The following is a 22,302-nucleotide window of genomic DNA, read 5'->3' as shown; positions in this document are numbered from 1 at the left end:
AGACATTACCTTCCTCCACTGTGTCAATTTCTTCATGCCTTATTTCTTCTGCATCTAAATCAATTCGTTCCTCTGTACTATTTCGAAGAGCCCAGCACAAGCGATACAACTGACCAAAGAAGATACACAAATTCATTAGTGATGGAAAAAAGGCTCACAATGATTCATTTGTACCTTTATTTAGCATATGGTTTTAAAAAAAATCAAACTTAACAGGAGAGTGTGTCATAGAATAAAAAAGTTCTCCTGCCAAGTTCACTCACCAAAACAATAACCTTTTAAATTACTTCTACTAATAATTGTTCTAGTTATTATTAAAGTCTCCAAAAAATATTCTTAGAGCTCCAACTTCTGAATTCGTGAATCCACAAATGTAAAAGATATAGCTAACATACAGCATGCCCCTCCTCCATTCATAGTCTCATAATTCAACTAATAGCTATATCATAATTGCCTTCACATTATCTAATAGTTGATGATTTTGAGAATATTTTCTGACATTCTATTTCTGATCCGTCAAGTTTAGATAGCATCTATGTCTAAAGTTCTTAAGTTCTTATGTCTTAAAGTTCTAATGTCTTATTGTTCTTAAGTTCTAATTGCAATTAATACTGTTGCTAACCTTTGGTAACTCATCTGCAAACTTCTTTCAACACACCAGTATTCTAAACTGTTTTACAGAACTTTGATTTAATTGATTTCTGTAATATAAGTAAGATTTCTATGCTTGTATCTGTATACTGATTAAGAAATTGAAAATAAATAGCATATGTGCTATCATTTTTTGTTGATCACAGATTCAAGTCATGTGATTAGACAAAAAGAATAAACATGAAACTTGTGTCATTCCAAGGAAATTGTTCCAATTTTCAATAGGTTTTTAAATGTATTATCATATTCTCAAAGTAATGCATTATTTAATGCATTAATAATCCACAACTTTCTTGTACCAATTTACAAACATTTGGTAATTGACTTTCTTACCAACTATTGACATAGAAACATGTGCTTTCATCTTATCACAAAAAATTCTCATCATAGCTTTATAAGCTCTTCTTCATAGCATTTCTTATATTAGAGTAAATCCACTTTCCTTGTAAATTTCTGTTCTTTGGACTCCTTGAATTCTTCCTCCTACTTGCATCAATTTTATTGTAGAGTTACCCAAAACGGTCATCCTGTAATATCTCACTACTGCTCCGCCAGGTTAGATACATGACAACACATTTCATGCCTGTCTATGAAATCATTCAATTCCCCATAACCAATGTAAATAATGGTGATGGATTCTGCTGACATGTCCTTGGTAAACCAATTTTACCTACTCGGTGCTTAAGTTTCCCCAACCACATATCATCTACTGGTCACTTCTCAAGGAAATATAAAATAGGTAGTATTTAAAGTTAATGATGAATGCAAAATAAAAATACATATGAGTAATAAATCCAAACAACATTAGTATTTAAATATTATTCATATTTTTAAATGATTAATATTTTCTGAGTCCCTATGGTATCCCTCCTTCCAGAGATAATTGTTGAAACTTCAGATGTGAGTGCATCAAGATGTTTTCTATGCATAGACAAAGATTTGCATTCCTATACATGCTTAATTACAGCTATGAAATTAGATGATAGTATCCACTTAAACATATTACAAACTTTTTTTTTTTTTGCAGTACTGGGGATCGAACTCAGGGCCTTGTGAGTGCAAGGCAAGCACTCTACCAGCTGAGCTATCTCCCCAGCCCACAAACATTTTTAAAAGCAAATAATAGAGCTCCCTCATTGTGTATTCATACTCTTAGTGATGAAAATTTGGATTGCCTCTACTTTTTCTATTAGAAAGTATTTGCAGAGAAAATCTTTCTACCTGTATTTTCCTACCTTTACACATATTTCTAAATGAACTACTAAAAGTAGAATTGTTAACTCATGAAGTATGAGAGTCTAAAAATTGACAAATGCTGCCCAATTGCAAATTATAAAACCCATACACTCAGCAATTCTGAACTGTGGGCATTTTTCCACATTGCTATCAAAACTGTACAATATTCATATTAAGTACTTTTGTCTGTTTGAAAGGCAACAGGTGAATGCCTTTGCTGTATTTTTCCTTTCCTTGCCCCCTGTTGCTATGTGCTGTTTTACCTCCACATCAGTATTCATGTTATATATGAGGTTCAATTTGCCCCCAAACCGGCCCAGTTCAGATGACAGTTCTGCTGTGAGGTGTCAGCTCTTAGGCAACACAATACCAGTCTCTTAAGCAACACTAAGTCTTTCTCCAGGGTATCCTTTAACAATGGTGTAAATTTACCTCCCAAGAGCATTCTGAGGTTTAGGGAGGCTCTACCCCATTTCCTAATCCCTTAATTTATAATCTCTGCTACTTTCCACATACTGGGCAGAAAAATGTTGTTCAGTTGAATGACAGGATGGTAATAATCTCTTAAGGTGCTTCTATTTCATGTGGTGCAATTATTTCATTGACCTGAGACTTGTGTACCAATTGTCATTTAAGAAGGCAAAGAACTCTTATTTAAAAATGAGAACATAGCCTTTACACAACACTCACATGTACATCAGGAATGGGTTTTGTTAGGAAGGAAATCCCCAGGATGGCCAGCATGGATGAGCAAAAGAGAATGATGGAAAAGTACATATAGTGGACTCCACAGATAATCTTGGGACAGTCACTGGCAACCAAGCAATTCCCCGTTCCATAGGCAAACTCTCCAATCATACGAATAAGGCCTATCACAAGTCCAATTATTAGACCCCAGAATGCTCCCTGCAAAGGAAATAACAATAAGTCAATGTTCAGAAAAGATGAAGAATCAATCGAATAAATCATATTTATCATTCAGCCTACTTACTCAACTAATGAAAACTAAAAGGCTAAGCATGAGCACAAGTTTATGAAAGCTGTTTTATGAAAGTTGCAATGTATTTTGCTACCTCAGCCAAAGAAACAATTTTTCTCACTCTGGAAGGAAAACTTTTTCCCAGTTTTTGCTTACCTGTTCATTGACTCTTTTACAAAAGATGGCAAGCAGGAAGAGAGCTGCAATGGGAGGCCCAAGATAGCTGGAAATTGATGCTAGGTAATGAAACAGCTGTCCATTTTGAGATACTTGCACTAATGGAACCCATGCAATGCTGATGATGAGTAATAGGATGACAAATATCCTGGTAGGAAATGAAAATATTTCAAATATTAAGCCAAAGTATTATGAGCACCTCCATTTCCCTTTAGTTCTTTAATTCATTCTCTGGACTTCCATTAATTTTTCTAACAAAATTTATGTCCTAGACCTGACATGAATCCATGCCCTGCTTAACATTTGCCATTTGTAAAATGTCAATGTATTTCTTATTTATAACTCACCTTAGAATGATTATCTCTGAGATTAAGTATCCATTCATAACAGTTCAAATGTCAGTAGTTGATTAATAATTCCCTCATACAATGTATATATCTGTTAGAAATTCTACTTTTATGGATAACTATAATGCCCCAATTAAAAGATAATAAATAAATAGACGGAAGACCAGTAGAGTAAAGGAAGGGGAACAGGGTAGGACGGAGGCAAGAGAGAGGGGAAATACTGGGGATTGAAATGGAGCATGTTATGTTATACACAATCACGAATGTGTCACAATAAACACCATTGAGTTGTACAACTATAATGAACTAATAAAAACTTTTTTAAAGAAATAAACACCACACTATTTTTACTATCCAGTAATTATTTGGATGATTAATAAGACAGACTTCCATATTTGCTTTTTTTTCCTAACTTGAGGAAAACTAATTCAGTTTGTATGACTTAAAATTCAAATGGGACTGTATCTCAGGACACTGCATGACATGGGCAAAAAACGGTTATTTATGTATTTTCCTTGTTGAGTATTCCAGCAGGGAAAAATTCGCTGAAATGTTGGTAAGTGGTTAAATAATTTCTAAAACCTAGTTACTTCTGGACTTGATGACAGAATAAAGAAACATAATTTGCTAGACTATGCATAAAAAGTCATCATTGCTCTATGTCTATTTGAATAAAGAAGCTGTGGTAGAGCGGATGTTGAAAGTAGAATTTAGGCAGGAAACTGAAGCTCAAGGGTGGAACTTCACAAAATTTCTGTAACCTAGCAACTGAATGAAATAAACTATGGAAAGTCAGCAGTATGCATGACACACAGAATGGTGAATAAACTACACCTGCTAACTTCATCATTATTATGAGAAAGTCACGTGCCTCCCCTGCTATCTTAACTTTAATTCCTTTCTCTCACATGTAAAATGAAATCCAATTTCACTGTGACTTCAATAACCCTGCAGATTTCACCTCCGGCATCTTCCTAAGCTTCTCTCTTATCACCTTCTCTTGTGCAAATCTCGCTCTTTGTTGTTAACCTAAACACCATGCACTCTGCCTTAATTTTCTTCCTAGCACATCTTGTTGCCTGATGGAGCATACGTTTATTGTTATTTTTCTCCACAAAGACCTAAGTACCATGAAGCAGAAATTTTTAAATATTGGTCTTTTTTTTTTTAATTTTTTGTGTTCTGGAAGAACATAGGTATTAGAGAAGAAAATAAAAATTCATTAATATATATATTCCATGATTTTAGAATTATGTCTTAATGAATCCAAATGTTATGTGTAACTAAAAAGGTCCAATGAAGTGTTTAAAAATGAATTAAGATATCATTGAGACTTCAAGAGGTTTTATGCTCGACATTGTATACCTATTCATGGGCCTACTGCATCTTAGGACTCCTGAATTCCAGTTGTCCCATGAGAACATCAAGACCTGACTGTTCCTTCTCTCTAACTGTATTTGTACAGTCAAGAAATGGGCAAAGTGAAGTCTTCAGGTTTTTCCTCCAAGTATTAAATTTACTAAAGCTGTTGCTATTGTCAACAACAAAGCACAATCTTTTTTTAAATAGATAATCAGTTTCTCTTGACACCAACTTCACAGAAAATTTGTCAGTGTCCTCCAAGATTGTTTGTCACAGGCACTGAACTTCTGGACTGTGCTGAGGGTGTCACTATCCTGAAACCACAGAGTTCTGGGTCCCTAGGTAGCTCTACTCAAAGAGTGAGCCAGGTGGAAGGGAAAGATTCTAGGTTAAGAGAAGAACTACAGGACTCCAGTTAACCTTCCCTTTATTTGAAAGACTTCAACACAAACTTCAAGTGCTAAGTCACAAGTACATACTGACATATTTCCACTATGTAAAATATACACAAAAACATTACCAAAAAATTGGAAAGCATAGGAGGAGAAATGATGTATCCATTATGTTATGACTTTAACCACTGTTATGATTTGAATATGTGTCCCCCCCAAAGCTCATGTGCGAGACAATGTAAGTAGGTTTACAGTGAAATACTTGGATTATGAGGGCCTTAATCCCCTGATGGGGATTAATTGTGTGGTAACTGCGTGCAGGTAGGGTGTGGCTGGAGGAGGTGAGTCCCTGACCAGTGTGCATTTGGGGTATATATTTTGTCTTTGTTGAACAGAACTCTCCCCACTTCTCTCTGTTTCTTGGTAATATCCTGAGCTACTGTCATCCACCACACTCTTCCCACAGTGTTCTGCCCCACCTCAAGCCACAAGTAATCAAATAGGTCTTCTATGGAGACCTCTGAAACTGTTGAGTCACAAAATAAACTTTTCCTCTTCTAATCATTCTTGTCAGGTCTTTTAGTCATTGTAATAAAAAAAAAAAAACTGACCAAAACAACCATATTTAGAATTACTATGCCTGTCAATGTGATTATTTCTGCAAGTTTCACAATTTTTTCTTTCAAGATCTTTTCCTGCATTCTTGTTAATCATAACTACTAAATTTTAAAAGGCCAAGAGTGAAAGATATGCATACACACAGCAATCTACCATAAAGTATTACGCATCCATGAGCACCATGAGACATTGACAAATATTCCCCATTCAGATGTCCCTTAAAAATAAATTCATATATATCACTATAATGGAAATCACATAGCAAGAGCTGAATAAACTGCAGCTCCAAATAACAGCACAGCTGAATCTCACAAACAGCCAGAATATCTATTGCGCTATTCTAGTGATAATAGTGCAAGACTAGAAAAGACTAAACTACAGGATTGGAAGTTACAGTGATTATCTTTGGAAAGAAGAGGCCCTGGAGGAGGTTTTGGGTGCTGGTGATTTCCATTTAAAGGTTTAAATTGTAAAAACATTTTATAAAATGATATGACAATGCAGAATCCACTTAGAAATTGTGAAGGGGAAAAAGGACACTACGCTATCCATATCTCTCCTTATCTCCTTCCATCTCACTGTCCTCAAGGCTCTCAAACTGCTCAGAGCCCCTGGGTTGACAGAAGTAGCCAAAGAGCTTTCTGTATTTAGTCACTTTACTGAGTCTCTCCTTTCTAACATGGCCCAGTCATTAATCAATGCAGCTATTGAGTAGATAACTTACCCTATTAATTCTATGTGACACACATGGAAATTTCTAGAGAGAGCGCATAAAACTATCACAGTTGGTAAGTATACCCCATTACAAACTGATGGAGTTTTTTGAAGATGTGGTTTGTGGGAGTGGTTAGAAGAAGAAGAAATAAGAGACAAATATGCTTAAAAATCTGAAAAAACAGTTATTCAATTTTGAAATATGGCCTCAATTTTCATGTCTAGAAAGAGCAAAGCTGAATTAAAGGTCCTCCACTTTCTTCACTCTAGAACTCTTTGATTACTCTCATTGAAGCCAAAGACTAAGAATTGTAGTTCACATCTTCATCTGCCCTTCCCCAGAAGAATTCTAGATAGAAACCAGATTCCCTCACCGACCAACTATCAGGAGCTCTCTCTCTGATGCCTGCTTTCGAACATTGGTATAGATGTCCATTGAGAAGAGGGTGCTGGCACTATTGAAGATGGATGTCAAGGAGCTCATGAGAGAGGCCAGCATGACAGACAGCATCAGACCTTTCAGTCCTGAGGACAAGAGAAAGCACAAACAATTAGCAATTGGATGCCATGGTCTACAAGGATCTTGCTAAACCACAGAGCTGTACATAGAAAAAATATCACCTGGAACATTGATTACTGTAGTTACAACATTATGTGTCATTTCTTACACTTCAATAATAATCCACTACATGATTTTAATACTAGTTATAAACATATTTATAAGCTGGAAATGATTTTTGGAAAAGAGTAAAGAATCCAGTACCAGCTTTCTTTGAAGAAGAACTTCTTGATTTTCTGAAGTGTTTGAGAATCAGAGAAGTAGAAGCCTAGTAGGTAGCACTGCTGAAAAGTCTTTGGTGGGCAAAGTTGAAGGTTTGTAAATATTATGGAAAGGTTATACTTCTCACTTCACTTTCTTCTACCCATTAGTAATGGCCCTAAATCTGCTAGGACAGAGGAGAGGAGAGTCTTGATCCTGAAAGAGTAAGGGTTCTAACAGAACCTGCGTCAGGTTCACTCTGTAATCTCCAGGTTCATCATATGGTTGGCAGCATGCAGAAAGGGCTGATAAAATATCTGAATAGAATTGAGTTAATGGAAGTAAGAATACTAAGGATTATTCTACAACCCTTCCTCATGACCCACCTGTAGAATAGGCATCTGGGTCTGGGCAAGCAGGGACATTCACTTACCAGTAGGCATCAGTTCCAGCACCAGCATTGGGTAGGCGTAGTTAGTGCAGCCGACTTCAACGCCACAATGCTTCACACACTCAGAAGGTACAACACAGGCAACTATATCTGAAGAGATGTGTGGAGGTTAATGCAGTGAGCAGGCACAGCTCACAACCATTGGATGGAGAAATAGTGGATAAGATCATGAGTGGGAGGAAATATATTTTCCTCAAAACTGGAGATTCAGCTTGAACTTTATACAGTGGATCCTGTCCTTCTTTGCCCAAAACACAATATCTGAAGTGCATCATCTCAAAACTCCCCTTGCACTGACCACATGGCAGGGCTTTACTTTGGGAGGTGGAATGGCTAGATCATTAATGCAAAGAGAAAGAGCTGATCCCACCTTCCAGAAAATGGCAAGAGAACCAGTTCTCCCAGGAGAGTGACATTCCAGAAGTACAACACCCAGGAAGCTGGGCCCTGGGTCCTGTCACATTTTCCCCAGTGTCATTTTTCTACATCTAAGAAGATGTCACTGTGATGGATAATTGGGTAACTGTACCATGAGGCATGAAGTCCCACTTCTGCAACAGGTAATGAAATTTGGCTTAAACAAATTTATGACAACAAACATGAAAAATTGATGCAGATTCATACAGAATCATAATACATGAGCACAGCATCTTCTTTTCATTTTGTTCTTTCTAATATTTTTTACACAGAGAATTCAATATCTTTTAGCTGGGGGGTCATTTTTGAGAGGATATTTTGCAGCATTTTTTCTACAATAACATAATAACCTCAACATTTTCCACATTTTGAGATAGTCTTTGGCACCCTGTGTGGAATTTTCCATAAATGAGGTAAACAATAATTATTTGACTGTACTCTGCTTGCCGTGTATTAATACATTTTTTACTATTATAAAGCGATGTTGAGGGCTGGGGTACTGGCTTAGCAGTAGAGCACTTGCCTGGCATGTGTGAGGTACTGGGTTTGATTCTCAGTGCCACATAAAAGCAAATAAAAATAAAGGCTCATCCACAACCAAAAGAAAAAAAACTTTAAAGAAAAGATGTGATGCTGATCACTTGATGGTCATCTTGAGATTTCTGTGAAATAAACTAAGGCTTTCTTGAAAAAATACAAAGTGGATTTAGTGTTACCTACTGGACTGCCCTAATTAAAAATGAACCCTCCATTACCAGAAAAAGATAGGTTATATTTTCTTTACTTATCACAGTAAACAAAAAAAAATGATTTTTTTTAGGGATATTGTCAACATTAGTAGCTTTTCCCACCTGACTCAGAACTGAATGGTCCCCCCAAAAATTAAAATTCTGACAGCAAAATTGATTCAGTTCTACATTTATCTCAGAGACCAAGAAGTATGAATGCATCTCAAAAACTTTTTCAGTCAGAGATGTGATTAAACTCCATGACTACAGATCACTCAAGTCATCTTTCCCCAATTCTAAATCAACCTACAGTGCTCTGCTGTCATATTCTCTGTATTTCCTTAAATTCAGTCCACTCATGAAAATAGTACTTACTCTCTCAAATGTCTACAAAGAGACAGGCAGTATTGAAAAAGGTAAGAAAACAGTGTCAAATAGGCCAAATTTTCCTGCTTTTGATCCCCTTCACAAATCTTGAATTCTTGTACTTTCATTCAGAATTGGTTTTTTGGTTTATCAAGGGTTTATATTAAAACTTTAAAATGTTTCTTAGGATTCAAGTATTAAAACAGGACATATGGACTCAGGGCTTGCCTGTATAGAGGATGCGACTGATCATTCCTGGCATCACCATGAAGAACATGGGCAGGAACTTCAAATAGCCACACATGATGCAGGCAGCCTTCACGTGAGACATGTTCTTGCCACACAGGCAGCGTTGTACCATAACCTGCCAGGAGAACAAACATATTAGTAAAACAACCAGGTAATGAGTTCCAAGAAGGTTAGTGTCTTTTTTCAGGGTTAATGTTGAAATAAGAAATGATGTCATGGACAATGGAAAATAATGGGCATGTAATAACTTTGTCACATAGAAATCAATACACATTAGACTACAGTTAAAATATGTTTAAAGTTACAAGACTGCAGATCAACAATCATAATGTGCTCCTCTAGTTACAAAGAAGTCATGTTAATGCCACCACAAGTTGTGTAAATTGGGTCTTTAATATTGTAGGCATTATCAGAAGCTCCCTACTTTGATCAGGTAATGGCATCCTTGGGAAATAAAGATGTTTACCATGTGAACACCATAGTCAAACAACCATAGTCAGAGCACTGAAACATTAATTTCCAGATTTCATGAGAATATTCTGAGAATCTCATAGAGTTATGAATCAAATAAGATAGCCCTGGGGAAAATAAGGCATGTGATTTCATTATTTCTACTTAATTTGTGCAGTCTTTTAATTCTAAGAATTTCCTAGCAAAGGAGTGTTTCTTCCTATAATGCCAAAACTTCTGGATATTTTTTCATGGACCATCAAAAAAACATGAGTACCCTTTTCTGTTTAATTGTCTTTACAGAATCCATTTATTAGTGTTAGCATTGGTACCATTTAATGATGGGGAAGACAACAGCATTTTTAGACAGAAGCAAACAGTTGAAAAGTCACAAGTGAGGGAAGAAGGCCTGTGAGCAGACAAGCAGGGTCAGGTATCAGATCTAAACATAAATGTGAGGCTGCTTACAAGAAACAAGTCAAGGAGTCGGAGATGAAAGAATATAATAAAGAAGGTTCCACAAATTCGTGAAGAAATTATGCATTATTTGGTAGATATTTTGAGAAAACCAGTTTATTTCTTGGATAATACACACATTTTAACTATATAATTCTTCCAATTCATGAACATGGGATTTTTTTATTTGTGTCCCATATTTATTTTTTCAGTATTTTATAGTTTCAATTATAGAAATTTTTCTTTTCCATGGGTAATTTATCCCTGTGTATTTTAAGTTTTCTATCTACTATAAATGGGTTTTTTTTCTTGAATTCTTTTTTCAGAAAATTTACTGGTACCTTACAGAAGTACAGCTGATTTTTGTATGTTGATTTTGTATCCTTCAGGTTAACTGGACTATTTATTACATATAGTCCTAATACTTTTACGTGGGGTCTTTAATGTGATATTATACATATACATCAGAATACCTGGGATGGAGACAATTTTACTTACTCCTTTCTAACTTTCTAATCTGGGTATTCTTTATCTCTTTCTCTTGCCTAAATGCTCTGGATAGGACTTCCAGAACTAAGTTGGATAGAAGTGGTGAAAGTGGACATACTTGTCTTTTTAAGATTTTAGAGGCAAGCTTTCATCTTTATCCTGTTCTGTAACATGTTAACTGTGGGTTTGTGACCTTTCACCTATGACCTTTATTATGTTGAGGTACCTTTCTTCTACACCTAATTTGCTGAGATCTTTTAACACAAAAATGTGCTAAATTTATCAAATAATTTTTTTCTGAATCTACTGAAATATTTATGGGTTTTGGTTCTTGATTATGTTAATTCTTCACATTTATCAATGTTCATATGTTTGAACAATCCTTGAATCCAAAGGATGAATTCTACTTGATCATAGTGAATGAACTCATTAATATACTATGGAATTCAGTTAGCTAATTTGTTAAGAGTTTTTACATCTATGTTCATTAGTTTACTTTTTGTTATTTTCTCATAATTTTGATATCATGGTGATTCTGACTTCATGGAATGAGTTTTGAAAAATTCCCTCCTCAATTTTTTGGAATAATTTGAGAATGTTCTTTGAACATTTGTTAGAGTTTGGCAGTAAAGACATCAGTTCTTGAACTTTATTTGATGAAAGACTTTTTTATTACTGATTCATCTCCTTACTCATAATTGTTCTGTTTAGATTTTCTATTATTCATGGTTGCATGTGTTTAGGAATTTATCCATTTCTCCTGGCCTTTGAATTTCTTCCTCAGACTTGGGAAATTTTCTACCATTATTTCTTCACATTTGTTTCTATCCTTTTCTCTCTTCTCCCCTTCTCCTCACTCCCCTCCCTCCTCCTTTCTTCTTCTTCTTCTTCTTCTTCTTCTTTTCTTCTCTCTCTCTCTCTCTCCCTTTTTCTAGTAAAATGATAATGAGTATTTTATTCTACTGTTTTATATCACATAAGTTATATAGGTTGTCTTCAACTTTTTAAAAAACTCTTCTTTTTTTGCTTTTCATTTAATAATTGTCAATTAGTTATCTTCAAGTCCACTCATCCTGCCTTCTTCTTACTCTAGTCTGCCAATGAATCCCTACCCTATTATTTTTTTTTTTTTTGGTATTGACTTCTATAATTTTATTGTCATTGTATTTTTATTGGACACACTTATGGCAAACTCATGGAGGGGAAATTCCCCTTAGTGTGTGCAGGGTGTCTACTTTTTTTAAAATATGTTTATTAGTGCATTATAGTTAGATATAATACAGGGTGAACCCATTTCTTGAATATTTTTCAGTTCTATTTTTGTATTATTCTTTGACTCAGTGATTTCTCTTTGTTAATTAAAAATATTTTTTTTGAATTAACATGCATTACCTGTTCATATTAGTGTTCAGTGTGATATTTTAATACATGCATACAGTATATGCTGATAAACTCCAAAATCTCTTCATCTACCCTGTGTCTACCTTCCCAACTTCTAATAATCACTAATTTACATCTATGTTGATTTTGGAAGTTTCCATATATGAAAGAGAATATACAATACTTGTTTTTGTGTGTCCAGCTTATTTTACTTAATGTAATATCTTCCAATTCTATCTACTTGGTTTAATACTGTTATATATTTATATCTCTGTTAAATACTCTGTTTTTGTGTTGCTCTTCTTACCTGAGTGAACTTCTTTAAAACTATTCTTTCAAATTCTGTCAAGTAAATTGCATATCTCCATTGCATTAGATTTAGTTCCTTGAGATTTATCTTAGTCTTTTATTTGGAATATATTTTGCAGTTTCTTTATCTTCCTTGGCTGTCTATCTTGGGTTTTGCGCACTAGATAAAGGAACCACCTCTCCAAGTCTTAGGTGTCTCTAAACTCTGTGCTTATCCTACCTGTTGTCTTTGTTCTTTTTTTAGAGTCAGATGCAATACACTGTGCCTACTGTTCTTCAGGCAGTATGACTTTAAAGTTAAACCCTCTAGTAGTGACTTTAAAGTTCAGCACCATGTATGGGGTACAAGCCCTTCCCACCCCCCTTAGGGAAAATGCTCAGAGTTGATTAAGACTCTGTTCACGATGGGGTTAGTGGGAAGTTTTGTCCTGTTTTGATGTATGCATTTTCTTAGTCATCTAGTATGTAGTAGGTTTTTTGAGGGGTGGGGGGATTCTGAATTTTTTTAAGATAAGCGAACTCTTATAAAGGTTTACTCTGTGTTTCTGAGAGGGGAAATAGGAGCTTCCTTTTCTGACCTGTCACTGATTTCACTCCTCCATTTGAAAGTATCAAGAAAGATTTCAGAAACCCATAGAGATTTGGATATTTAATGAATATTAATTTCCAAGAAAAATTGAAACAATGTAGGAAATCAGAACATGTCACATCTGATTGGAGTTATGAATTACTCTCATGTAATCACAGAAATTGAGGCATTCCATGCTGATGTCTCCAAAATTATGATAAAGATCTACTGGGAGGATAGGAAAACAACAAATAATGGAATTGAGGGTAGAATGTTAAACCCTCATCTCTCAACATGGGAAGCTGACAGAAAAATCTTAAAACTGGAAAACCTAGAGGGAGCAATATAAGAATCATTTGAACAATGATGATAATAATAATGATAATAATGATGATCAAGTTACTGAGAAAATTTTGACTCATTGGATCTCAGTAAGGTGTGAGCCCCAAGGCAATGTCTATAATGACAGATCACAGACCACACACTGTATATAATGATCCAGAATAGAAATAAACACAAAAGATACTTAATTGAAAGAGCTGAAATTCTTTTCCTCTGAGAAGAAAGGAACAAATATAGAGAAGAGCATCAGGTATATATTTTTATGAAAAGCTTTATGGAAGTGTTTGATACTTTAAAACATATATGTGTAGGTAAAACTAGAAACTAGATGCTTTTTTACAACATAGGAAACAACAATATATACACACATGCTCACCTGATCTGTGCACCAGTACCACACAGCTAAAATATTCATTCCAAACATCAGTCCTGGCCATGGAATATCCCCAGTGATGGCATCTCGGAAAAGGTGAAATGCGTCCGCCTGGGGAGTGTAGCACTGGGGGCTGATTGTCAGGTTGTCACCCTCGATTACAGATGGGATGGCATTCATGTACTTCTCTGTAAAGCTCTCGTAGCCTCCAACTTCAGCAAAAGCTAAAAAGGCATCAGAGAAAATGAAATAGCCTATAAAATTCCAAGACACCTGATGATTATGATTACTCCTTTATAGTGGAGGTACAAGAGCATCTCCCTGCAACTTGGTAAAATCCTCAGGGGCTTCCCACAATCCATGTCTTTCTAGTTTCTCCACTGGCATCCACCATGGCTGAAGACTGATTTTCACATAATATGTAAAACAAATAATTCTTTTTTTCTTGTGGTGCTCTTTAAAGTTTAAATTTGACATCTAACTTTGTGCTAACCTTGCGATAAAAATAGAACTGTCAGCTCACAGGCAGTTGTTGATGTCTCACAACCACCCAAAGCAGAATCAAACAAGATGATGAGATAAAAGATTCAGCCTAATGGAATGAGTCATCAGGAAACTCCAACTCTTTTGAAAGGAACAAGAAGAAATGTTTCTCTTCCTGACTCAAAATTTGACTATTCTGACCTTATTGTGTTCTGATTTTCTGATCTGCCATCTTTTTTACGCTCTGATGCAATACTTTATTCTGTTTCTGTTCCATTAAAAAAATTGGAGATATGAGCAGAAATTGGAGGCAGCAGGTTAGATGTGATGAGGAAGAGTGGTCAGACTCTGCCCACTGGAGGCTGGAAAGGCTAATTAATGTAAACAAGAATTATAGTTGACAAATCCAGACCTTTAGTCCAGACCTCTAGGGCCACTGTGTATGAGTTCAAATGATGCAAAATATACCCATGTATCATATAATTGTAGAGTTGTTGACATTAATTATTCACTAATTAGTTGAATATTTACTATGTGACAAACATCATGCTTATTGTTCAAAATGAATTTGCAAGGCAGGAACTCAGCCTAGTGGAAGACACAGGCAATACAAACGATTGTTCTGTTAAAAGAAATACGATTTAAAAACCAGATAGGGTTACACAGTGTAAGAAAACTAAAAATAACTAACAAGAAAAAGATTTCAAAACTCGACAAATACATGGAAATTAAACAAACTACTCAAACAGCCAATGAATCAATGAAGAAATTAAAAATGAATTTTTAAAAATATTTCTTAAAGCAAATGAATATGGGAACGCAATATACTGAAACTATGGGATATGGCAAAACCTGTACTGAGGGAAGTTTACAGCAATCAATGTTCACAGCAAACAGAAAGATCTCACATAAACAGCCTATTGTTACTCTCAAAGAAGTAGGAAAACAGTAATGAACCGAACCCCAAGTTAGTAGAAGGAAAGAAATAATAAACATCAGAGCAGAAATAAATTAAGTGACTAAAATAAAAACATGAAAGATCAGTGAAATGAAGAGCTGATTTTTTTGAAAGGATAACCAAAATTGGCAAACCCATAGCTAAAATAACTAGGAAAGAAGAAGAACGAAGACTCAGATAAAAAAAAAAAATCAAAGATAAAATGTAGAAAACACAACCAAAACCACAGAAATACAAAGAGGCTTTCAAAATTATTATGAAAACTAAATACTAACAAGTTTGATAACAAGAGTAAATAGATAAATTCTGAGACATATACATCTTGTTAAGACTGAAACATGGAGAAATAGAAAACCTGAGCAGACTAATAACCAGAATGAATTAGTGATAAAAAATAAAAATTCTTCCATCAAAGATACTAAGCCCTTACCTTCAACCAGTTTCAAAAGTCAACTCAAATGGTCTAAAGATTTAGATATATGGCCTGACCTCAAACTATGGAACTATTAGAATAAAACAGAGGAAATAGTTTAGGATACTGAAAATTGACAGGATTTCTAGACAAGATCCAAAACAGACAAGATCCAGAAAACAAAAGCAGAAATGGACAAATGGAAGTACATTAAACTGAAAAAGACTGACTCCACACAATAATGAAAATAGTCATCTGAGTAAAGAGAAAATTTATGGATTCAGAGAAAATATTTGCCAACAATACATCTTGCAAGGGATTAATATTTAGAATATATAAGAAACTCCAAAATCTCAATAGCTATACAAAAACTAAAAAAAAAAAAAAAATCCCCAAATCTAAACAAAACAAAAAACAAGCAACAACAACATAAAACTTGATTAAAAGGGGGCCATAGACCTAAATAGACATTTCTCAAAAGGAGACATACAAATGGTAAAAGGTTATATGAAAAAAATGCTCAAGATCAATAAGCATCAGGGAAATGCAAATCAAATCCACAATGAGACATCACCTTATTCCAGTAACAATGACTATGATAAAAAAAAATGAAAGATAAAACATACCAGTGAGGATGTAGAGAAAAAGGAAAACTTGCCCTATTGAGGATATGGAGAACAGGAAAAACTTGCACGCTGGTGGGTGGGAATGTTAATAGCCATTGTGGAAAATATCAGGGAGGTTTCTCAAAAAATTAAAACTTGAACTACCATATGATCCATCAATGCCACTACTGTGTACACAGACAGAGGAAATTATGTCAGTAAGTTGAAGAGATGGCTGCACACCCATGTTTCCTACAGCACTATTCACAATAGCTAAGAAATGGAAATAATCTAAGTGTCCATCAACTAACAAATGGATAAAGAAATGTGATACATATGCAAAAAAGACTGCTATTTATTCAATTTATTCATAAAAAGGAATGACATCTTGTCCTTTGTGGCAACATGGACAGATCTGGATATCATTACAGTAAGTGAAATAAATCAGGCACAGAAAGACATGGACCACATGATCTTATACATATGTGGAATGCACAATATTCCATCTCATAGAAATCCAGGGGAGAATGGTGGTTACCAGACACTAGGGAAAGTAAGGTGATGGGGGATGAGTAAAAAAACAATCAATGGATACTGTTACAATTAGATAGGAGTAAGAAGTTCTGCTATACACAGTAGGGTGGCTATAGGAAACAATCGCCTATCATATATTTCAAAAGTTAATATAAAGGATATTTAATATTTCCATAAAAGAAAAAATAAATTTTGAGGATATAGATATGTTTAACATTTTAGGCACTACATAATGTATAAATGAATGAAAGCATCACATGTTGTACCCCATTGACATATGATTTTGCTTTTATGTATCAGTTTAAATGAAATTTAAAATACATGAGTTAAGCTAAGATATAAGACAGTCTTCTTATTCTAGAAGGAGAAGTAAGGTTTAGAATTACAGATAACAGGGAGTGCATCACTGGGGCCAGAATTCACAGACCTATGTTCAAAACAGCACAGAAGTTTCTGACTAATTAGACACTGAATAAGGAAGTGTTATTAGCAGTGCCTCTTGTAGCATTACTGTCCAAAAGAAACTTTACACATTGATGAAACTTTTCTACATCTGTGCTGTTCCATCTGGTAGCCAATTGCCAAATATTTAGCACTTGGAATAGGCTTTGGAAGATGAGAAACCGAATTTTTATTTTATTTTATTTTAATGTAAATAATCTCAAGTGGTTAATGACATTCATATAGTATTCAAATCATCAAGTACTATTGTAGACTTTAGTTTCTTTGCATTTATATCAGTATGTCATCCATGGAGAAAGAAGACAGTAAAATACCATATCCCTGAAGTATCCCTCTGGGTTCCCAACAACCTAACCTGTTGGAAAAAACTGAGTCTGAGCCACAATATCCAGATAAATATTACCTCAAAAAAACACTGATTTTTTTCTCTCATGTGTGCTGGAAACGATGGCAAGTTAGCATTATCTGTAGAAAGCTGCTTTCTTTCATGCACACCAAGTTCTTTGGGATGCTCCTCATACAGTAGGACAATGCAAGCTAAGCTAGTAATGTCACTGCTTATGTAGCCTAATTTATCAAACCCCTCTCCCTGTGGAAACTAGTGCAGAATTGAGGACAATGTGGAGAGGCAAAGTGCCACTCATCCAGCTGTATGTCACTAACAAGGCATTATGAAGGCTGAAGATGTTACTTTCCAGAGTAAGTGTAATAATGAATGGAAGCATTACTTGGCAAAACACCAGGAGGGATGGACGTGCTACCTGTCTTACCTTTTGCCCCTGAACCTTCCCTGTAAGCCTTTGTCAAGAAGCCTGATGTCTCTCATGCCATCTCCCTGTACTTTCTTTGATCTCTTAGCAACTTATTACACTGCCCTAGCATAGCTGGGTGTGAACAGTACAATCAGTTTTGAGTAATATATTTTCAAGCTCTTTGATTAGGCGCATGCATACTGTCATTTTTTCAGTATGCAGTGCAGATAGACCAGTTGGAACATAGTGACTTCAAGAAAGGGAGAAACATTTATTTGCACCTTACTATGTGTATGAATTCTTATGTAGAGATTAATAAATACAATAAAAACCAAAAATGATCAAGCTGTACATTAGATTCATGAATATTATTATTTTTCATTGCTCAAGAGAAAAATGTGAAAGTAATCAAGAATAACTCCAACCAGGGTTTACATATTCCAATAATATATTAAATAGTACATTTTAATGGATTTATTCCAAAATAGTTGTAATGAGAATTATATTCAGCTCTTACATTTTTCCTAGTATTTAATCCTCCATTTCATGAAAATTCTATGTAACTCATAGGTTTATATGCTTTGAATCAAATACACCAGTATTTGTTTAATTCTGGCATCTTAATAATACTGATTTTTGTCCATTCTGCACACAAAGAAATTAAGGTTAAATAATGTAAGTTAGGCTATAATTTTATAAAGGAAGTAAAGTTCTTTTCTCCATTTTCTCATGCTGAGATAGTGAAGCAAGAATGGACTCAGGCATATATTCCCATGGTGGGAATAATACAAATGATAGGAAAATGTAACCCAATAGAACTGGGAGGCAGTAATAAAGATCAGACAAAGATAAATTAGTCCTATAACAAATCTACGGAGTGTAAGGCTGTGAATACTGTCATCACTTACCAAACCCCATGAGAATAAAAGAGCCAATCAACATGATGATAGCCTGGAGGGTGTCTGTGTAAATCACTGAGGCCAAGCCCCCTGTGAAGAGAAAGAAGAGTCCCAGGTCATCTTATCCATGTGTACTCATCTATATACCTTTACCACTGGGTTCCCAGCTACTCAAACCACGGAAATGACTCACGGAAAACATGTCAAAAGCTCTTGGCTGGAATGGGGAGATAGCTCAGTTAGAATGACTGCCTTACAAGCACAAGACCCCAGGTTCAAGCCCCAGCACCACCAAAAACAACAACAACAACAACGAAAAGCTCTTGGCTGAGTCACAAGCTTGTCTTGACATCATTATCTCCTTGATGCTCCTATTTGTCCTGATTTAAAGTTTCCATGAATCATCGTAGAGTTCCATCTTCATGTGAATTTTTAAATATTACATAGGAGGAAATTTTTATTATCTCAAAAGTTTCCCTGAGCAATTTCTGAATTCCTCTCATTTAACAAAATATATGTGCCCTCAAAAAAAATCTATCAAAACTGTTTTTACTCTGGTGTTGTGACATATCATTGTTCCATTAGCTGAATACCTGAAACACCCATTGACTTGTTTTTTGCAGCAATATTAAACAACAACAGCAACAACAAAACATAATTATTCTTAGGATAAGGGTTTTCCAGGTTCTTTTTTACTTATACATGAAAAAAGAATTTGTTTTGACATAATTATTAAAGTGTGGAATACAATTTGTTCTAATTCAGTCCCCAGAACTCCCCTTTCCCCTTCCCTTCCCTTCGTCCCACCTCCTGTTCCCCTTTTCTATTCTACTGATCTTTCTGCTATTTACTTATAGATCTTTTTAATTAGGGTCTTGTGGACGTACATGATGTGAGGGTCTCTGTGGTTTATTCATATGTGTACATAGGAATATTAGGTCAGATTCATTCCACTGTCTTCCCCCATCCCATTTTTCCTCCCTTCCCTTCATTCCCCTTTCTACTCCACTAATCTTCCTTCTATTCCTTTTTTGGAGTTCACTTCCACATATGAGAAAAAACATTCAACTGACTTTGGGGGACTGATTTCACTTAGCATAATAGTCTCCAGTTCCATCCATTTACCAGCAAATGCCATGAAGTCATTCTTCTTATTGGCTGTGTGAACTCCACTGAAAACACTACTTTTTTCCAATTCTAGATCCATTAGATTCTTAGAAATGTATTTCCTTTATGAAAATGTCAGGAGGGACCAATAATTATCTGGAAAATAGGAGAGTAAGGCCCTTATCTCTCCTATAATCTGAAACATACACTCAATCTATAAAATGGGTTCCAGGGTCAACACCCCAGCAGAGAAAGCTGAGGTCAACATCAAATTTTAAATATTTAAAGTGGATACAAAACTATTTCCACAATGCAGACAATTAAGTTTGTTGTGGGCAATGGTGCTATTAGTAAAACTTGCCTTCTAATATCCTACAAACAAACAAATTTCCATCAGAATATGTACCGTTATGGACAACTATGCGGTCACAGTTATGATTGGTGGAGAGCCATGGACTCTTGAGCATTTAGATACAGCAGGGCAAGAGAATTGTGACAGACTATAACTGCTGAGTTATCCACAAACAGATGTATATCTGCTTTTCAGTAGACTCTCCATCTTCATTCAAAATGTGAAAGAAAAGTGGGTGTCTAAGATACAGCTCTCCAAAGACTCCTTTCTTCTTGTTAGGACCAAATTGATCTCAGAGGTGAACTCCTCTACTATTGAGAAACTTGCTGAGAACAAGCAGAAGCCTATCACTCCAGAGACTGCTCACAAGCTGACCCCGGATCTGAAGGATGTCAAGAATGTGGAGTGCTCTGCACTCACACAGAAAGGCCTATAGAATGTGTTTGATGAAGCAATATCGGCTGCCCTGAGCCTCTAGAACCAAAAAAGACCCGCAGGTACACGCTGCTATGACGGCTCCAGAGTTCTATCTGTGCCAATCTGGTGGTGTCATCATACTGAAAGCAATATTTAAATCAAACTAAAGATTAAAAATTAAAATTTGTCTTTCAAGACATACAGGCGATTAATAAATATATGAAAAAGTGCTCCTCATCTCTAGTAATTAGAGAAATGCAAATTAAAACAGCTTTAAGATTTCACCTCACTCCAATGAGAATGGCTATTATTAAGAACACAAACAATAATAGATGTTGGCATGGATGTGGGGGAAAAGGCACACTTTTAAATTGCTGGTGGAGTTGAAAATTGGTGCAGTCACTCTGGAAAGCAGTGTGGAGAATCCTCAGAAAACTTGGAATGGATCCACCTTTTGACCCAGTTATCCCACTCCTCTTTATATCCCACTTTGGGTATAAATTGAGACATGAAAAGCTTTAGTTCTATACTAATGAATCTTCAAGGTTTAGGATTATGGGAAGGTGGAAAAGATTGCCTAAACTCTTTTAAAACCTGAGAAGTACAACCAAAATAAGCTGAAAAAATTCCTATTAACACTTATGAAGAATCTCCAAAGGACCTAAAATCAGCAAACTACAGTAACACATCAAACTACAGCCACATCAATGTTTACAGCAGCTCAAATCACAATAGCTAGATGGTGGAACCAACCTAGATGCCATTCAACAGATGAATGGATAAAGAAACTGTGATATATATATATATATATATATACATATATATATATATATATATATGAATATTATTCAACCATAAAGAAGAATAATATTATGGCATTTGCACATAAATGGATGGAATTGGAGAATATCATACTAAGAGAAATAAGCCAAGCCCAAAAATCCAAAGGCCAAATGTTTTCCCTGATAAGTGGAGGATGATATGTAATGGGGGTGTAGGGGTGGGGAGGGAGAGAAGAATGGAGGAACTTTAGATTATGTGGAAGGAAATGAGAGGGAGGGGGGTTAAGAAAATGGTGAAATCATTACCCTATGTACATATATGATTACACAAATGGTATGAATCTACATTGTGTACGACCATAGAAATAGAAGGATGTACCCCATTTGTGTGCAATGAATCAAAATGCAGTCTGTAAAAAAATAAATAAATAAATAAAATTAGAATTTGTTTTTAAAATAAGCACAAATACCTCACACCTACGCACATGCATTCATGTGAGACAAGGTCCCTAGGCATGGCCCCTGCTCTCTATTCCAATACCACTTAATTTTGAGTAAATATGCATTGTCAAAAAAGTGATAAGCACTGGTTTTTGCTTTGTTACTTTAAAAAGTCTTTTTTTTTTCCCGTTCTTGTTTTAAAGCAAGGCATGCTTTGATGACTATGTAACAATTAACTTGTTGAAGTCATGCCATGGATTAAAACTGGAGAGTAATCTGAGACA

General features: G+C 35.3%; 1 protein-coding gene and 1 pseudogene across 2 annotated transcripts in view; one reads left to right on the top strand and one right to left on the bottom strand.

Moving 5' to 3' along the window:
* Window positions 1-22,302, bottom strand: part of LOC306667237 (solute carrier family 5 member 4) — a gene marked incomplete at its 5' end in the record, with an annotated part of 59,253 nt that overhangs the window by 5,259 nt on the left and 31,692 nt on the right. The window contains 8 exons of the mRNA XM_079149713.1: window positions 10-109; window positions 2,578-2,793; window positions 3,023-3,191; window positions 6,851-7,001; window positions 7,670-7,777; window positions 9,427-9,562; window positions 13,818-14,038; window positions 18,929-19,009. Of these exons, the coding sequence (XP_079005839.1) occupies window positions 10-109; window positions 2,578-2,793; window positions 3,023-3,191; window positions 6,851-7,001; window positions 7,670-7,777; window positions 9,427-9,562; window positions 13,818-14,038; window positions 18,929-19,009 (1,182 nt within the window). The remainder of the gene's footprint in view (window positions 1-9; window positions 110-2,577; window positions 2,794-3,022; window positions 3,192-6,850; window positions 7,002-7,669; window positions 7,778-9,426; window positions 9,563-13,817; window positions 14,039-18,928; window positions 19,010-22,302) is intronic.
* LOC306667261 (cell division control protein 42 homolog) lies at window positions 20,337-20,891 on the top strand (annotated as a pseudogene). The gene has a single exon. The product of its transcript is annotated as a cell division control protein 42 homolog (transcript).

Source organism: Sciurus vulgaris (genome assembly GCF_902686455.1).
Source record: "Sciurus vulgaris genome assembly, chromosome: 8".
NCBI classification, from domain to species: Eukaryota; Metazoa; Chordata; class Mammalia; order Rodentia; family Sciuridae; genus Sciurus; species Sciurus vulgaris.
This window is presented reverse-complemented; position numbering and strand designations above follow the sequence as displayed.